At 36.7% G+C, this 13,650-nt stretch overlaps 1 protein-coding gene across 1 annotated transcript; it reads left to right on the top strand.

Annotated features, from left to right (window-relative positions):
• Positions 1-2,984: 2,984 nt before the first annotated feature.
• On the top strand, positions 2,985-8,083 carry LOC125267864 (inactive phospholipid phosphatase 7). The gene is made up of 3 exons (XM_048189893.1): positions 2,985-3,213; positions 5,099-5,578; positions 7,135-8,083. Exons 2-3 carry the CDS (start codon positions 5,158-5,160, stop codon positions 7,521-7,523), a joined length of 810 nt encoding a protein of 269 aa, XP_048045850.1. The 5' UTR covers positions 2,985-3,213; positions 5,099-5,157; the 3' UTR covers positions 7,524-8,083.
• Positions 8,084-13,650: the final 5,567 nt, after the last annotated feature.

The following is a 13,650-nucleotide window of genomic DNA, read 5'->3' as shown; positions in this document are numbered from 1 at the left end:
ATTTACTAAAACGTGCGCAGGATTTACTATTTTGTTCCCTCAATTTACTAAAAGGTGCACACAATTTACTATTTTGTTCTCGATTTACTATTTCGTTCCCTCGATTTACTAAAACGTGCGCACAATTTACTATTTCGTTCCCTCGATTTACTAAAATGTGCAGACGATTTACTAAAACGTGTGCACAATTTACTATTTTGTTCCCTCGATTTACTAAAACGTGCACGAATTACTACATCGTTCCTTCGATTTACTAAAACGTGCAGACGATTTACTATTTCGTTCTCTCAATTTACTAAAACGTGCGCACGATTTACTATTTTGTTCCCTCGATTTACTATTTCGTTCTCGATTTACTATTTCGTTCCCTTGATTTACTAAAACGTACGCACAATTTACTATTTCGTTCCCTCGATTTACTAAAACGTGCGCACGATTTACTGTTTCGTTCTCTCGATTTACTAAAACGTGCAAACGATTTACTGTTTCGTTCCCTCGATTTACTAAAACGTGCGCACGATTTACTATTTCGTTCCCTCGATTTACTATTTCGTTCTCGATTTACTATTTCGTTCCCTTGATTTACTAAAACGTACGCACAATTTACTATTTCGTTCCCTCGATTTACTAAAACGTGCGCACGATTTACTGTTTCGTTCTCTCGATTTACTAAAACGTGCAAACGATTTACTGTTTCGTTCCCTCGATTTACTAAAACGTGCGCACGATGTACTGTTTCGTTCCCTCGATTTACGTTTGTGTGACATTAGCAACACATTATTAGCTATTTGATAACGTAGTCAAGCAAAAGGCTAATCATATTAATTACCGTTATTGTAAAGAGCGATTGTGTTTACCTCAGTAAGTTGACAGAGTGGATCTCTGAGCTGGTGTGAGTGAGTGGAGGCGGGGCTAATTTGCATATTCATGGATCCGCGTATACTAAATGAAGTGTACAGTTACATTCAAGTTATTTTAAGGCATGAAGAACATTTTTTCACAGAAAAAAAAAAGTTTAGATAAGTCAGTTTGGTACGGAGCCCCGGACATGACATGCAGGAAAAAAATGGTAGGCTAAATCGTGCGCACAATTTACTAATTCATTCCCTCAATTTACTAAAACGTGCACAGGATTTACTATTTTGTTCCCTCAATTTACTAAAAGGTGCGCACAATTTACTATTTTGTTCTCGATTTACTATTTCGTTCCCTCGATTTACTAAAACGTGCACACGATTTACTATTTCGTTCCCTTGATTTACTAAAACGTGCACACGATTTACTATTTCGTTCCCTCGATTTACTAAAACGTGCCCACAATTTACTGTATCGTTCCCTCGATTTACGTTTGTGTAACATTAGCAACACATTATTAGCTATTTGATAACGTAGTCAAGCAAAAGGCTAATCATGTTAATTACCGTTATTGTAAAGAGCGATTGTGTTTACCTCAGTAAGTTGATGGAGTGGATCTCTGAGCTGGCGTGAGTGAGTGGAGGCGGGGCTCATTTGCATATTCATGGTGATCTGCGAATACTAAATGAAGTGTAGAGTTACATTCAAGCTATTTTAAGGCATGAAGAACATTTTTTCACAGAAAAAAAAAGTTTAGATAAGTCAGATAAGATAGTTTAGATAAGATAGTTTGGTATGGAGCCCCGGACATGACAAAAAAAATAGTAGGCTAAATCGTGCGCACAATTTACTAATTCATTCCCTCAATTTACTAAAACGTGCGCAGGATTTACTAATTCGTTCTCTCGATTTACTAAAACGTGCGCAGGATTTACTATTTCGTTCCCTCGATTTACTAAAACGTGTGCAGGATTTACTATTTCGTTCCCTCGATTTACTAAAACATACGCACGATTAACTGTTTCGTTCCCTCGATTTACTAAAACGTGTGCAGGATTTACTATTTCGTTCCCTCGATTTACTAAAACGTGCGCACAATTTACTATTTCGCTCTCTCGATTTATAAAAGTGTGCGCAAGATTTACTGTTTCGTTCCCTCGATTTACTAAAACATACGCACGATTTACTGTTTCGTTCCCTCGATTTACTAAAACATACGCACGATTTACTGTTTCGTTCCCTCGATTTACTAAAACGTGCGCAGGATTTACTATTTCGTTCCCTCGATTTACTAAAACGTGCGCACGATTTACTATTTCGCTCTCTCGATTTATAAAAGTGTGCGCAAGATTTACTGTTTCGTTCCCTCGATTTACTAAAACATGCACACGATTTACTGTTTCGTTCCCTCGATTTACTAAAACATGCACGATTTACTATTTCGTTCCCTCGAATTATAAATCATGCTCATGATTTATAAATCGAGGGAATGATATAATTAATCATGTAAATTGTGCGCACGATTTAGTAAATCGAGGGAACGAATAAGTAAATCATTCGCAGAATTAAATTTTTTTTCTTGCATTTCATGTGCGGGGCTCAGTATTTTGGTGATCAAAGATGAGTTTTAAGGGATAAAATTATTGCCTAAGGGGGCTTTAACTTATTTGTCACAATAAAACAATATAAATGGTTGATCATTGACTGATTTCTTTATTATTAGCATTGGTATTTATCAGTTATGTATTTATTACTATAAAAATGATAAATAAGAATAAATAAATATAGAATATTATATTACTCGTGCATAACTATGTGATATAAGGTCTATTTATATATTCTGAGGGGATTTTAGACTTAAGACCTGGAAAAACACTGATTTTAAATATCAAACGACTCGCGTCTAAACGATAATAAAAACGACCGTCATCGATGGTCTGCGCGCGCCCGTTTAAGCACCTTGGAGAACGCCAAACTCCAACACGCTGTCCGATTTACGATTCCTACTATGGCGAAGACAGAGCTCATTAATATGTATTAAACCGTTACAGCTGTTTCATTGAAGCATCCAGTCACGTGATCAAACTTATATTCATGAGCCGAGCCTTCATTCGTCAGCCGTCTGCCTTCCAGCCAATCAGCATGGCTACTGGGCGTACGTCATTAATATTCAAAAGGCATTCCTTCACCATAGTAGTGTTGTGATTTCGCTGTGGGGCGGACCGTGATGGATGCTGAAGCAGTGCTTACAAATTCACTGATATTTTATGTAAAGATGGTTTCGAAAACTGAGGTGTCGTACGACTTTTCTGCGCGTGTGAACTGACGCGACTGTGAGCGGATCATATCAGACCTGAGGTAGGCCAGATGATGCTTTACATGTGGTTTAGATCAAACCAAACACGACGAGATGGCTGCTTGTAGTAATTGTTCTCGTTTATTGTTTATATATACATTTTCACCATTTGGACAACAAAGTTCACCCATAAACAAAATGAGATTGAGATAGTGTTTGTACCTATTTAGCCATATTTTGGGCGACAAATGTGTTCCCAGAGGAGAGCTAAATCTTAATATTCCTTAGGTAAAAACGACACAAAAATCAAGTATGATTAAAATGGTTTACTTTCAAACAATGTTCACTCATAAATGGCAAGTAACTTTCACAAATAATTACAAGACAAATAAGAAATGACAACAGCAAGTGTTTTTTTTAAGTAGAAACCCTGAAATGCTGTTTTTTTTGTAAAACATAATCCAATAATCTTCATAAAATGCATTTTTTTACAGTGATAGAAACAAAAACAATGTGTGGAATGATAACTAAGATCAGGGTTGCCAGGTTTTCACAACAAAACCCGCACAATTATTACTCAAAACCCGCCCAATTGTATTTCAGAGGGGTAAAATCCACGTTTTTGGTGGGTTTCCCCCGGTTAAATTCTCATTCCAGGGGCTAAATATCATGTTATTTGGGATCGCTTCGACCCGTGGACATGAAAAACAACCGACGGCAACAGTGTTAAATTAGCCCAATTCCGTTGGAAAACCGCGAACTTGGCAACACTGGCTAAGATATGTAAACATCTCTTAATTGTTTTAGGTTTTTAAAAAGTCTAAATTATGACATACTCATAATTATAAGAATAAAAAGTTGAAGTTATGAAATAAAACAGTGCGACACAGCCGCTTTTACACCGTCGAGTTGAACAGTTCTCATTACGTAACCGCTCCAATCCGTGCCGATCGGGGCCAGCTAGTACGGTTACGGTTTCATTTTCCACTGTGGGGCTAACGCAGGGTTGCCAGGTTTCAGAACAAAATCCACCCAATTGCTACTCAAAACTAGCCCAATCACGTTTCATAGGGGCTCCCACAGTAAAAATCGCGTTCCGGGGGTAAAATCCATGTTTTTTGTGGGGTTCCTCTGGTAAAATTCATATTCCAGGGGTTAAATATTATGTTATTTGGGGTCGCTTCAACCCGCGGACATGAAAAACAATCCGCAGCAACAGTGTAAAAGTAGCCCCATTCTGCGCAAAAACTACAGACTTGGCAACACTGGGCTAACGGACGCTCTTTGGAATGTAATACAAAAGCGTCAGTCGTTGCCTTGGTAATGCAACAGTTTACTGATGAAATGAGACGTAAATAGCGAACGCGTAATGGAAGATGATTGGATATTTCTTATAATTTTATTATTAATTTGTGTTTAAGTCACGCTTAGCCAGCTACAGAGAAACTGGTAGCCAGGCAACAGACAAGTGACCAATCACTTCACTTCACGAATTCTACCAGCACAATTCATCGGTTAGGGGCCGTTCACACAGAACGCGTTTTTCCATTACAATGCGAACTTCTCAAAACAAAACTTTTCCACTGACCTTTGCACTCACGTCTTGCGTCTTTTCAGAGTCTTGTGCATGACATGGCGTTCTAAAAATGTGGCAATCTAGTTCAAAACACTTCAACTTTTTGTCTCTGTTTTGGTCCATTTATACTAAAACGGGGTCTGCAGCGTTTTTGAAAGTCTGTTACACCAGTAGGTGGCGACAAGTGACTGTCTTTATGAGTGAGTCATTGAATCATTCACTCAACCATTTCATTCAAAACACTGATTCATTCAGGAATGGATCAAGTGATATTTAATCATTTTCAAATTGTAAGGCCGATTAAAATAAAATCAAGTCTGGTGTAAAGGAACCATCACCCTCTCTAAATATATCTGACACTGTTTTCACAGAGCACAGCCACATCTGAAGCTCATAAGCATCTCGTCCTGCTGTACGACTAAACCGCGCGATGCCTTTGAACCCGAGTCGCTCCAGAGCCAAAGATCGCAGCAGCATTCTGGGCCGCCCCGAGTTTCTGTCCCTGAACGTGCCTCCGCGAAACAACAAATCGTGGAGAAGAGCCGGCCCGTCCAAGAGCCAGCAGAACCAGCCGAGCGAGAACCCCGCGGAGCCGCCGGACGAAGACTGCATGCTGCTCAACCCATCCTTCAAAGGCATTGCCATCAACTCGCTGCTGGCCATCGACATCTGCCTGTCCAAGCGTCTGGGCGTGTGCGTCCACACCTCGTCCTCGTGGGGCAGCGTCCGGTCGGCGGTCACCCTGCTGGCTCTGACGGGTCACGGCATCACCTGGATCTGCGGCACTCTGGTGTGTCTGACTCAGAGTAACACGCCGGCGGGACAGGAGCTCCTCATCAACCTGCTGATAGGTGAGCGCTGTAGTTACACCTTCACTGTTTGCAATTAGTTCTTATTTTTATAATTATAAAGTTTTAGTAAATTTGTTTTGTTTTTGTCATGTTTAGTAGTTTTTTAAAATGTCAGTATAGCTTTTATTAATTTTTTATTATAGATTTATTTTATTTTTCGTATTTTCTGTTTTCATGTTGAATTTGTTCATTTTAGTAGTAATTTTGTTTTCTTTCTTTTTTTAAAAAAGTATAATTTTTATCAAATTTTATTTTAGATTTAGTTTTTAATTTAGTATTTTCAGCTTTTTTCTAATTTAGTTAAAGTTTTAGTAATTTGTGTAAAGTATGTTTTTGTCATTTTTTATTAGTTTTCAAAAATGTTTATAGGTTTTATTATTTTTTTCAGATTTAGTTTTTATTTTCTGCTTTTATTTTAAATTTAATAAATTTAGTAATAGTAATTTTCTTTTTTTTTTTTTTTTTACAATTTTAGTAGTCTTTTTTTAATGTCAATTTTTATGTCCGATTTTTTATTTTTGTATTTTGTTTTCATTTTGAATTTTGGTTAAACTGTTAGTAATTTTCTTGTTTCTATTTAAAAAATTTATATAGTCTTTATATTTTTTATTTTAGATTTAGTTTTTATTTTGTATTTTCTGCTTGTATTTTAATTTTAGTTAAAGTTTTAGTAATTTTCTTGTTTTTGTCATTTTTAGTAGTTTTTAAAAATAGTTTTAATTAAGTTAAAATTAATTTTTCAGATTTTTATTTTTGTTTTATGCATTTATTTTAATTTTAGTTATTAATCATTTGCAAAATAAAAGTCTGTGTTTACGTAATAAATGTGTGTTCTGTGTATAATAATTATGTATATATAAATACACACACATTACATGTATAAATTTAAGAAATATATGCATGTATAAATAAATATATATTTACATATATTTTATATTATATATAAATATAAATATTTTATATATAAATATAACATTTTTTTTAAATATACATATGTATGTGTGTGTATTTATATATACATAATTATTATACACAGAACACACACATTTATTACGTAAACACAGACTTTTATTTTGCAAATGATTAATCGCGATTAATTGTTGTGCAGCCCTAAAATTTAGTAATTTTGTTGAGCGTTTTTGTCATTAGTATTTTTTTAAATGTCTATATAGTATTTTATTAATTCCAGATTTAGCTTTTCTTTTTAAAGTTTTAATAATTTTGTTTTGTGTTTGTCATTTTTAGTAGGTTTTGTAGGTTGAGCATTTAGTAGGTTTCTTTTTTTAAATGTCTAAAATTTTTATAAATTATTTCAGATTTAGTTTTTAATTTTGTATTTTGTTTTATTTTCAGTTTAAAGTTTTAGTGATTTTCTTGTGATTTTGTCATTTTTAGTATTTTTTTAAATGTCTAGATTGATAAAATTGTTTTTCACATTTAATTTTTATATTTGCATTTCTGCTTGTCGTTTCAGAATTTTCCTGTGTGTTTTTGTCATATTTAGTAGGTTTATATATCTCCTGACAGAGACACTCTTTCGTTTGACTCTCTTCCAGCGCTGATTCTTGACGTCCTGACTGTGGCAGGGGTTCAGAAACTGGTCCGGCGCAAAGGACCATGGGACATGAGTCCCGGCTTTCTGGACTGCGTGGCTCTGGACACGTACTCGTTCCCGGCGGCGCACGCGAGCAGAGCGGCCATGGTGTCCAAGTTCCTCCTGTCCCATCTGGTGCTGGCTGTACCGCTGCGGGTCCTGCTGGTGCTGTGGGCCGTCCTGGTGGGCCTGTCCCGGGTCCTGCTGGGTCAGCACCACCTGACCGACATGGCGTGTGGCTTTGCTCTGGGCTTCCTTCACTTCGCTCTGATGGAGACGGTGTGGCTGTCGTCCGGTGCCTGTCAGACGCTCATCTCCATCGGGACCTTCAGCTGGGGCTCCGTCCATTAGGTGGACTCTCATTCACCATACGTTTACATGCCGAGTCCGAGCACACGGACACAATCAGATGGATCTGTCTTTCGACACAGGGGACAAATCTGGTTAACAGGTTTATTAGCTGCTGCAGTCGCATTATCAGGTCTGTTCGGGTTTGACTGGCATTATTTCAGTCTCACTAAAGCGTTTACATGACTTCAGTCTTTATAAAGTGCATGCAGAACCACTGGATCTCACTGCACAGCTGAGTTTCGACTTTCATTTTCACTTCTTAAATTCTGATCCCTCCACGCAACAAGTTTTGCTGGTTTTGTTCCAAAATAATTCTGCAGAACCGAGACATCTCATAGAGGAAGTTGCTCGGAAAGGAAGTTTTTTTTTTTTTTTTTGGCCTGATATAGCAACTGACCTTATATAACAAGTTTATTGGTTAACTGCGTTTTGTCTGGGTTGAGTTTTGGTCATCTGTGCAAACTGAAAACTATGGAAGCTTGTTGGAAGCCACAAAATAAAAAATTAAAAAGGTAATTGTGACTTTATCTCACAATTCTTACTTTTTTTGTCTCAGAATTGCGAGATACAAACTCACAATTGCAAGTTATAAAGTCAGAATTGCGTGTTATGAAGTCAGAATTACAATTCTGACTTTGTCTCGCAAGTCTGACTTTATATCACGAAATTCTGACTTTATAACTCGCAAGTCTGACTTTATGTCTCGCAATTCTGACTTTATAACTTGCAATTGTGAGTTTGTATCTCGCAATTCTGAGACAAAAAAAGTAAGAACTGTGAGATAAAGTCACAATTACCTTTTTAATTTTTTATTTCGTGGCTTCCAACAAGCTTCCATACTTTTCACACTTTGCACAGATGACCAAAACTCAACCCAGACAAAACTCTTGCGAGTTATAAAGTCAGAATTGAGAATTATAAAGTCAGACTTGCGAGATATAAATTCAGAATTGCGAGATATAAAGTCAGAATTGCGAATTATAAAGTCAGAATTGCAAGTTATAAAGTCAGAATTGCGTTATAAAGTCAGAATTGCGAGTCATAAAGTCAGAATTGCGAGATATAAAGTCAGAATTGCAAGATATAAAGTCAGAATTGCGAGTCATAAAGTCAGAATTGCGAGTTATAAAGTCAGAATTGCAAGTTATAAAGTCAGAATTACGAGTCATAAAGTCAGAATTGCGAGTTATAAAGTCAGAATTGCGAGTCATAAAGTCAGAATTGCGAGTTATAAAGTCAGAATTGCGAGTTATAAAGTCAGAATTGCGAGTTATAAAGTCAGAATTACGAGATAGAAAGTCAGAATTGCGAGTCATAAAGTCAGAATTGCGAGTTATAAAGTCAGAATTGCGAGTCATAAAGTCAGAATTGCGAGATATAAAGTCAGAATTGCGTATTATAAAGTCAGAATTACGAGATATAAAGTCAGAATTGCGAGTCATAAAGTCAGAATTGCGAGTTATAAAGTCAGAATTGCGAGTTATAAAGTCAGAATTGCGAGTTATAAAGTCAGAATTACGAGTCATAAAGTCAGAATTGCGAGTTATAAAGTCAGAATTGCGAGTCATAAAGTCAGAATTGCGAGATATAAAGTCAGAATTGCGTATTATAAAGTCAGAATTACGAGATATAAAGTCAGAATTGCGAGTCATAAAGTCAGAATTGCGAGTTATAAAGTCAGAATTGCGAGTTATAAAGTCAGAATTGCGAGTCATAAAGTCAGAATTGCGAGTCATAAAGTCAGACTTGCGAGTTATAAAGTCAGAATTACGAGATATAAAGTCAGAATTGTGTCAAAGTCAGAATTGCGAGATATAAAGTCAGAATTGCTAGTCATAAAGTCAGAATTGCGAGTTATAAAGTCAGAATTGCGAGATATAAAGTCAGAATTGTGTCAAAGTCAGAATTACGAGATAGAAAGTCAGAATTGCGAGATATAAAGTCAGAATTGCTAGTTATAAAGTCAGAATTGCGTTATAAAGTCAGAATTGCGAGTCATAAAGTCAGACTTGCGAGTTATAAAGTCAGAATTGCGTTATAAAGTCAGAATTGCGAGTCATAAAGTCAGACTTGCGAGTTATAAAGTCAGAATTACGAGATATAAAGTCAGAATTGTGTCAAAGTCAGAATTGCGAGATAGAAAGTCAGAATTGCGAGTTATAAAGTCAGAATTGCATTATAAAGTCAGAATTGCGAGTCATAAAGTCAGAATTGCGAGTCATAAAGTCAGAATTGCGAGTTATAAAGTCAGAATTACGAGATATAAAGTCAGAATTGCGAGTCATAAAGTCAGAATTGCGAGTTATAAAGTCAGAATTACGAGATATAAAGTCAGAATTGTGAGTTATAAAGTCAGAATTGCATTATAAAGTCAGAATTGCGTTATAAAATCAGAATTGCGAGTCATAAAGTCAGAATTGCGAGTCATAAAGTCAGAATTGCGAGTTATAAAGTCAGAATTGTGTCAAAGTCAGAATTACGAGATAGAAAGTCAGAATTGCGACTATCTAGTAATTCTGACTTTATGACACTGCAATTGCGAGTTTAAATCTCAATTCTGAGGGGGAAAAATCAATTACCTTTTTTTTTTTTTAGTGGCAGAAACAAGCTTCCATAGAAAACACATCTTTAAAACACGCTCACTCAAAACACAGAAGAATGAACTTGATCAGGATTTTCAAAAAATTACTGTTTCAACCAGGCATTTTTGTTCCTGTCTGGTTTTCTTTGTGTGCATGAATGTTTTAAATCATTATTTTCTGTGATACCGATCAAAGTACTGTAATGACACATGCAATATTCAAGGGATCAGTTGCCTTTGTATTTGTCAGAAAATGAACTTCTGAACTGTATCTGTACTGTACATATTTGTACTTCAACTATAAATAAATGAGCCACTTTTTGTTGATCTCGTTCTGTTAGTTCATCTGATACATGAACAGCGGCCTCAGATTCTCAGATCACGTGTCTGTGAGTCTCCATTGCTCAAATTCACTAATGATGTTTGAAGTGTCCAGGTGTTTGAATCAGTTTTGTTGACTTTTAGTGCAAGAAGTCTTTCTCCTCAAGTTCACACTGGTGAAGAAAATCACATTAACAACATCATTCATGAACTAACTAATCACAAACTGTGTCTGTCTTCATCTTCAACACGACTTCTTGAGTCAAACTTGTAACTCAAAGGTCGTGGGTTCGAGTCTCAGTACCAGAAATGTAGGGGGGAGTGAATGAACAGTAAATATATATGTTTTATATATACGCCATGTGGATTTCATTTTCTGCTGTGCTTCATGTACACCAGCCTCTTTCCTCCTGTGGTGATAGAGACGATGTTTCTGCTGAAGCAGATGAAGTTTCTCGCTTGTCTCTTGTAGATTAGTGTATCAGCACCACGCACATGCTTCACGCGCTCTAATCTCTCCTGCCGTCTGCGTTATGGGTGGAGACGTGTGACGTCACTACTCATGTTGTTTTAGTAAAGTGGCCGATAGAATAGAATACAATAGAGACTAACTGTGCAACAGTATGAAATTGCATGTAAAACATCTGACTCATTGAGGAAGTCTGTTGGTTTATGGTCAGTTACCAACCGTCAGTTTAACCGAATCAACTTTAGCACATATGAAAGAGGCAGTGGTTTATAAAATATAAAAATAAAACCAGCTGAATCCTTCTGAAGAAAGAAGTGACCTTAACTGTATTTAATGTGCACTTGTTGTGTACTTGCAGATAATATAACATTTACGGAATAAAAATGTCCACTTAAGCGCACTTAAAGAGAGCACACTTTCAACATGGTGAAAATACCCACACTTGCATTCTTTGCAGTTGACCACTTGTCTACTTGACTACCCTACTAAAGCACATGTAGCCTAAATAGGCTACTTGATTATAATTTTAACTGTAAGCCTAGTGTTATTTGATGTTACAACCCGAATTCCATGATGTTGGGACATTTTTTTAAATTTGAATAAAATGAAAACTAAAAGACTTTCAGAGCACATGAGAGAATATTTTATTCACAATAGAACATAGATAACATAACAAATGTTTAAACTGAAAAATTTTATACTTTTTTCCACTAAATGAGCTCATTTCAAATTTGATGCCTGCTACAGGTCTCAAAATAGTTAGCACAGGGGCAACAAATGGCTGAAAAAGCAAGAACTTTTGAAAAGATTCAGCTAGGAGAACATCATATTGATATCAGGTCTGTAACATGATTAGCTATAAAAGGGATGTCTTAGAGAGGCAGTCTCTCAGATGTAAAGATGGGCAGAGGCTCTCCAATCTGTGAAAGACTGCATAAAAAGATCGTGGAAAACAATTTTCCCCAACGTCAAATTGCAAAGGCTTTGCCAATCTCATCATCTACAGTGCATAACATCATCAAAAGATTCAGAGAAACTGGAGAAATCTCTGTGCGTAAGGGACAAGGCTGAAGACCTTTATTGGATGCCTGTGGTCTTCAGGCCCTCAGACGACACTGCATCACTCATCAGCATGATTATGTCAATGACATTACTAAATGGGCCCAGGAATACTTCCAGAAACCACTGTCGGTAAACGCAACCCGGCGTGCCATCTGCAGATGCCAACTAAACCACTGTCGGTAAACACAATCCGCCGTGCCATCTGCAGATGCCAACCAAAGCTCTATCATGCAAAAAGGAAGCCATATGCGAACATGGTCCAGAAGCGCCGTCGTGTCCTGTGGGCCAAGCCTCATTTAAAATGGACTGTTTCAAAGTGGAAAAGTGTTCTGTGGTCAGATGAGTCCAAATTTTACATTCTTATTGGAAATCACGGACACCGTGTCCTCCGGGCTAAAGAGGAGGGAGACCTTCCAGCGTGTCATCAGCGTTCAGTTCAAAAGCCAGCATCTCTGATGGTATGGGGGTGCATAAGTGCATACAGTATGGGCAGCTTGCATGTTTTGGAAGGCACTATGAATGCTGAAAGGTATATAAAGGTTTTCAGACGACGTCTATTTCAGGGAAGGCCTTGTGTATTTCAGCAGGACAATGCAAAACCACATACTGCAGCTATTACAACAGCATGGCTGTTTGTGGTCAGAGACGACCATGAACTCTTCAGCAGCTGGAAACCTATATCAGGCAAGAATGGGACCAAATTCCAACACCAAAACTTTAGAAACTCATAACCCCGATGCCCAGACGTCTTCAAACTGTTTTGAAAAGAAGAGGAGATGATACACCACGGTAAACATGCTCCCGTCCCAACTATTTTGAGACCTGTAGCAGGCATCAAATTTGAAATGAGCTCATTTTGTGCATAAAATTTAAACATTTGTAATGTTATCTATGTTCTATTGTGAATATAATATTGGCTCATGTGATTTTAAAGTCCTATAGTTTTCATTTTGTTCAAATTTAAAAAATGTCCCAACATTTCCGGAATTTGGGTGGTATGTTTAAATTTAATATATTTTAAATGTACTAAATTGCAAGTAATTACAAACATATTTAAATACATAAAAAAATACATTAAAGTATAGTAGTTTACAATAAATGCTTGTCAGTACACTACCATATTTTATAGACAACAGAAGAACTTTGCAAGAAGTATCTTCTTTTAACATACAAGTATACTCTTTTTAAAAGTATGCTGAAGTGTACTTTGTTTCTGAAGGCAATAGTCGAACATTGTGATAAACTTTTTTTATATTTTTTTATATTATTATTTATAACTTGTTTAAATTCGTTTCTAGATCGGTTTCATTCCAGGTCATATTCACCTATGCAGTTGTTTCTCTGTCTATAAAGAGCTGCTGTTTGTGAATGAAGGTCCAGTGCTGCTGACAGCATCATTCTGCTCGCTCAGACGGTGGTCCAGATGCACATGATGTGTAAAGAAGATGAGAACACTTCATTAGATTGCTGAGAGAAACAGCTAAATTAACCACAAATTAGTGTTGAAACTGTGCCAGAGGAGCCCCATTAAAGAGTTCAGCAAGAAGCCTGTTTCTCCATTCATTTTATCCAGAATTAAACACGCAGGACATTTGCATTTATATGTGTGGCTCATCAGCTCATAGATGGGATGATTTGACTGATTCTTCTGCCCTCTAGTGTTTCACTCAAACTAACACATGCGACACCCACCG

This window comes from Megalobrama amblycephala, linkage group LG4 (genome assembly GCF_018812025.1).
Source record: "Megalobrama amblycephala isolate DHTTF-2021 linkage group LG4, ASM1881202v1, whole genome shotgun sequence".
Taxonomy (NCBI): domain Eukaryota; kingdom Metazoa; phylum Chordata; class Actinopteri; order Cypriniformes; family Xenocyprididae; genus Megalobrama; species Megalobrama amblycephala.
The sequence above is the reverse complement of the archived record's forward strand: the minus strand, read 5'-3'. Positions and strand labels throughout refer to the sequence as shown.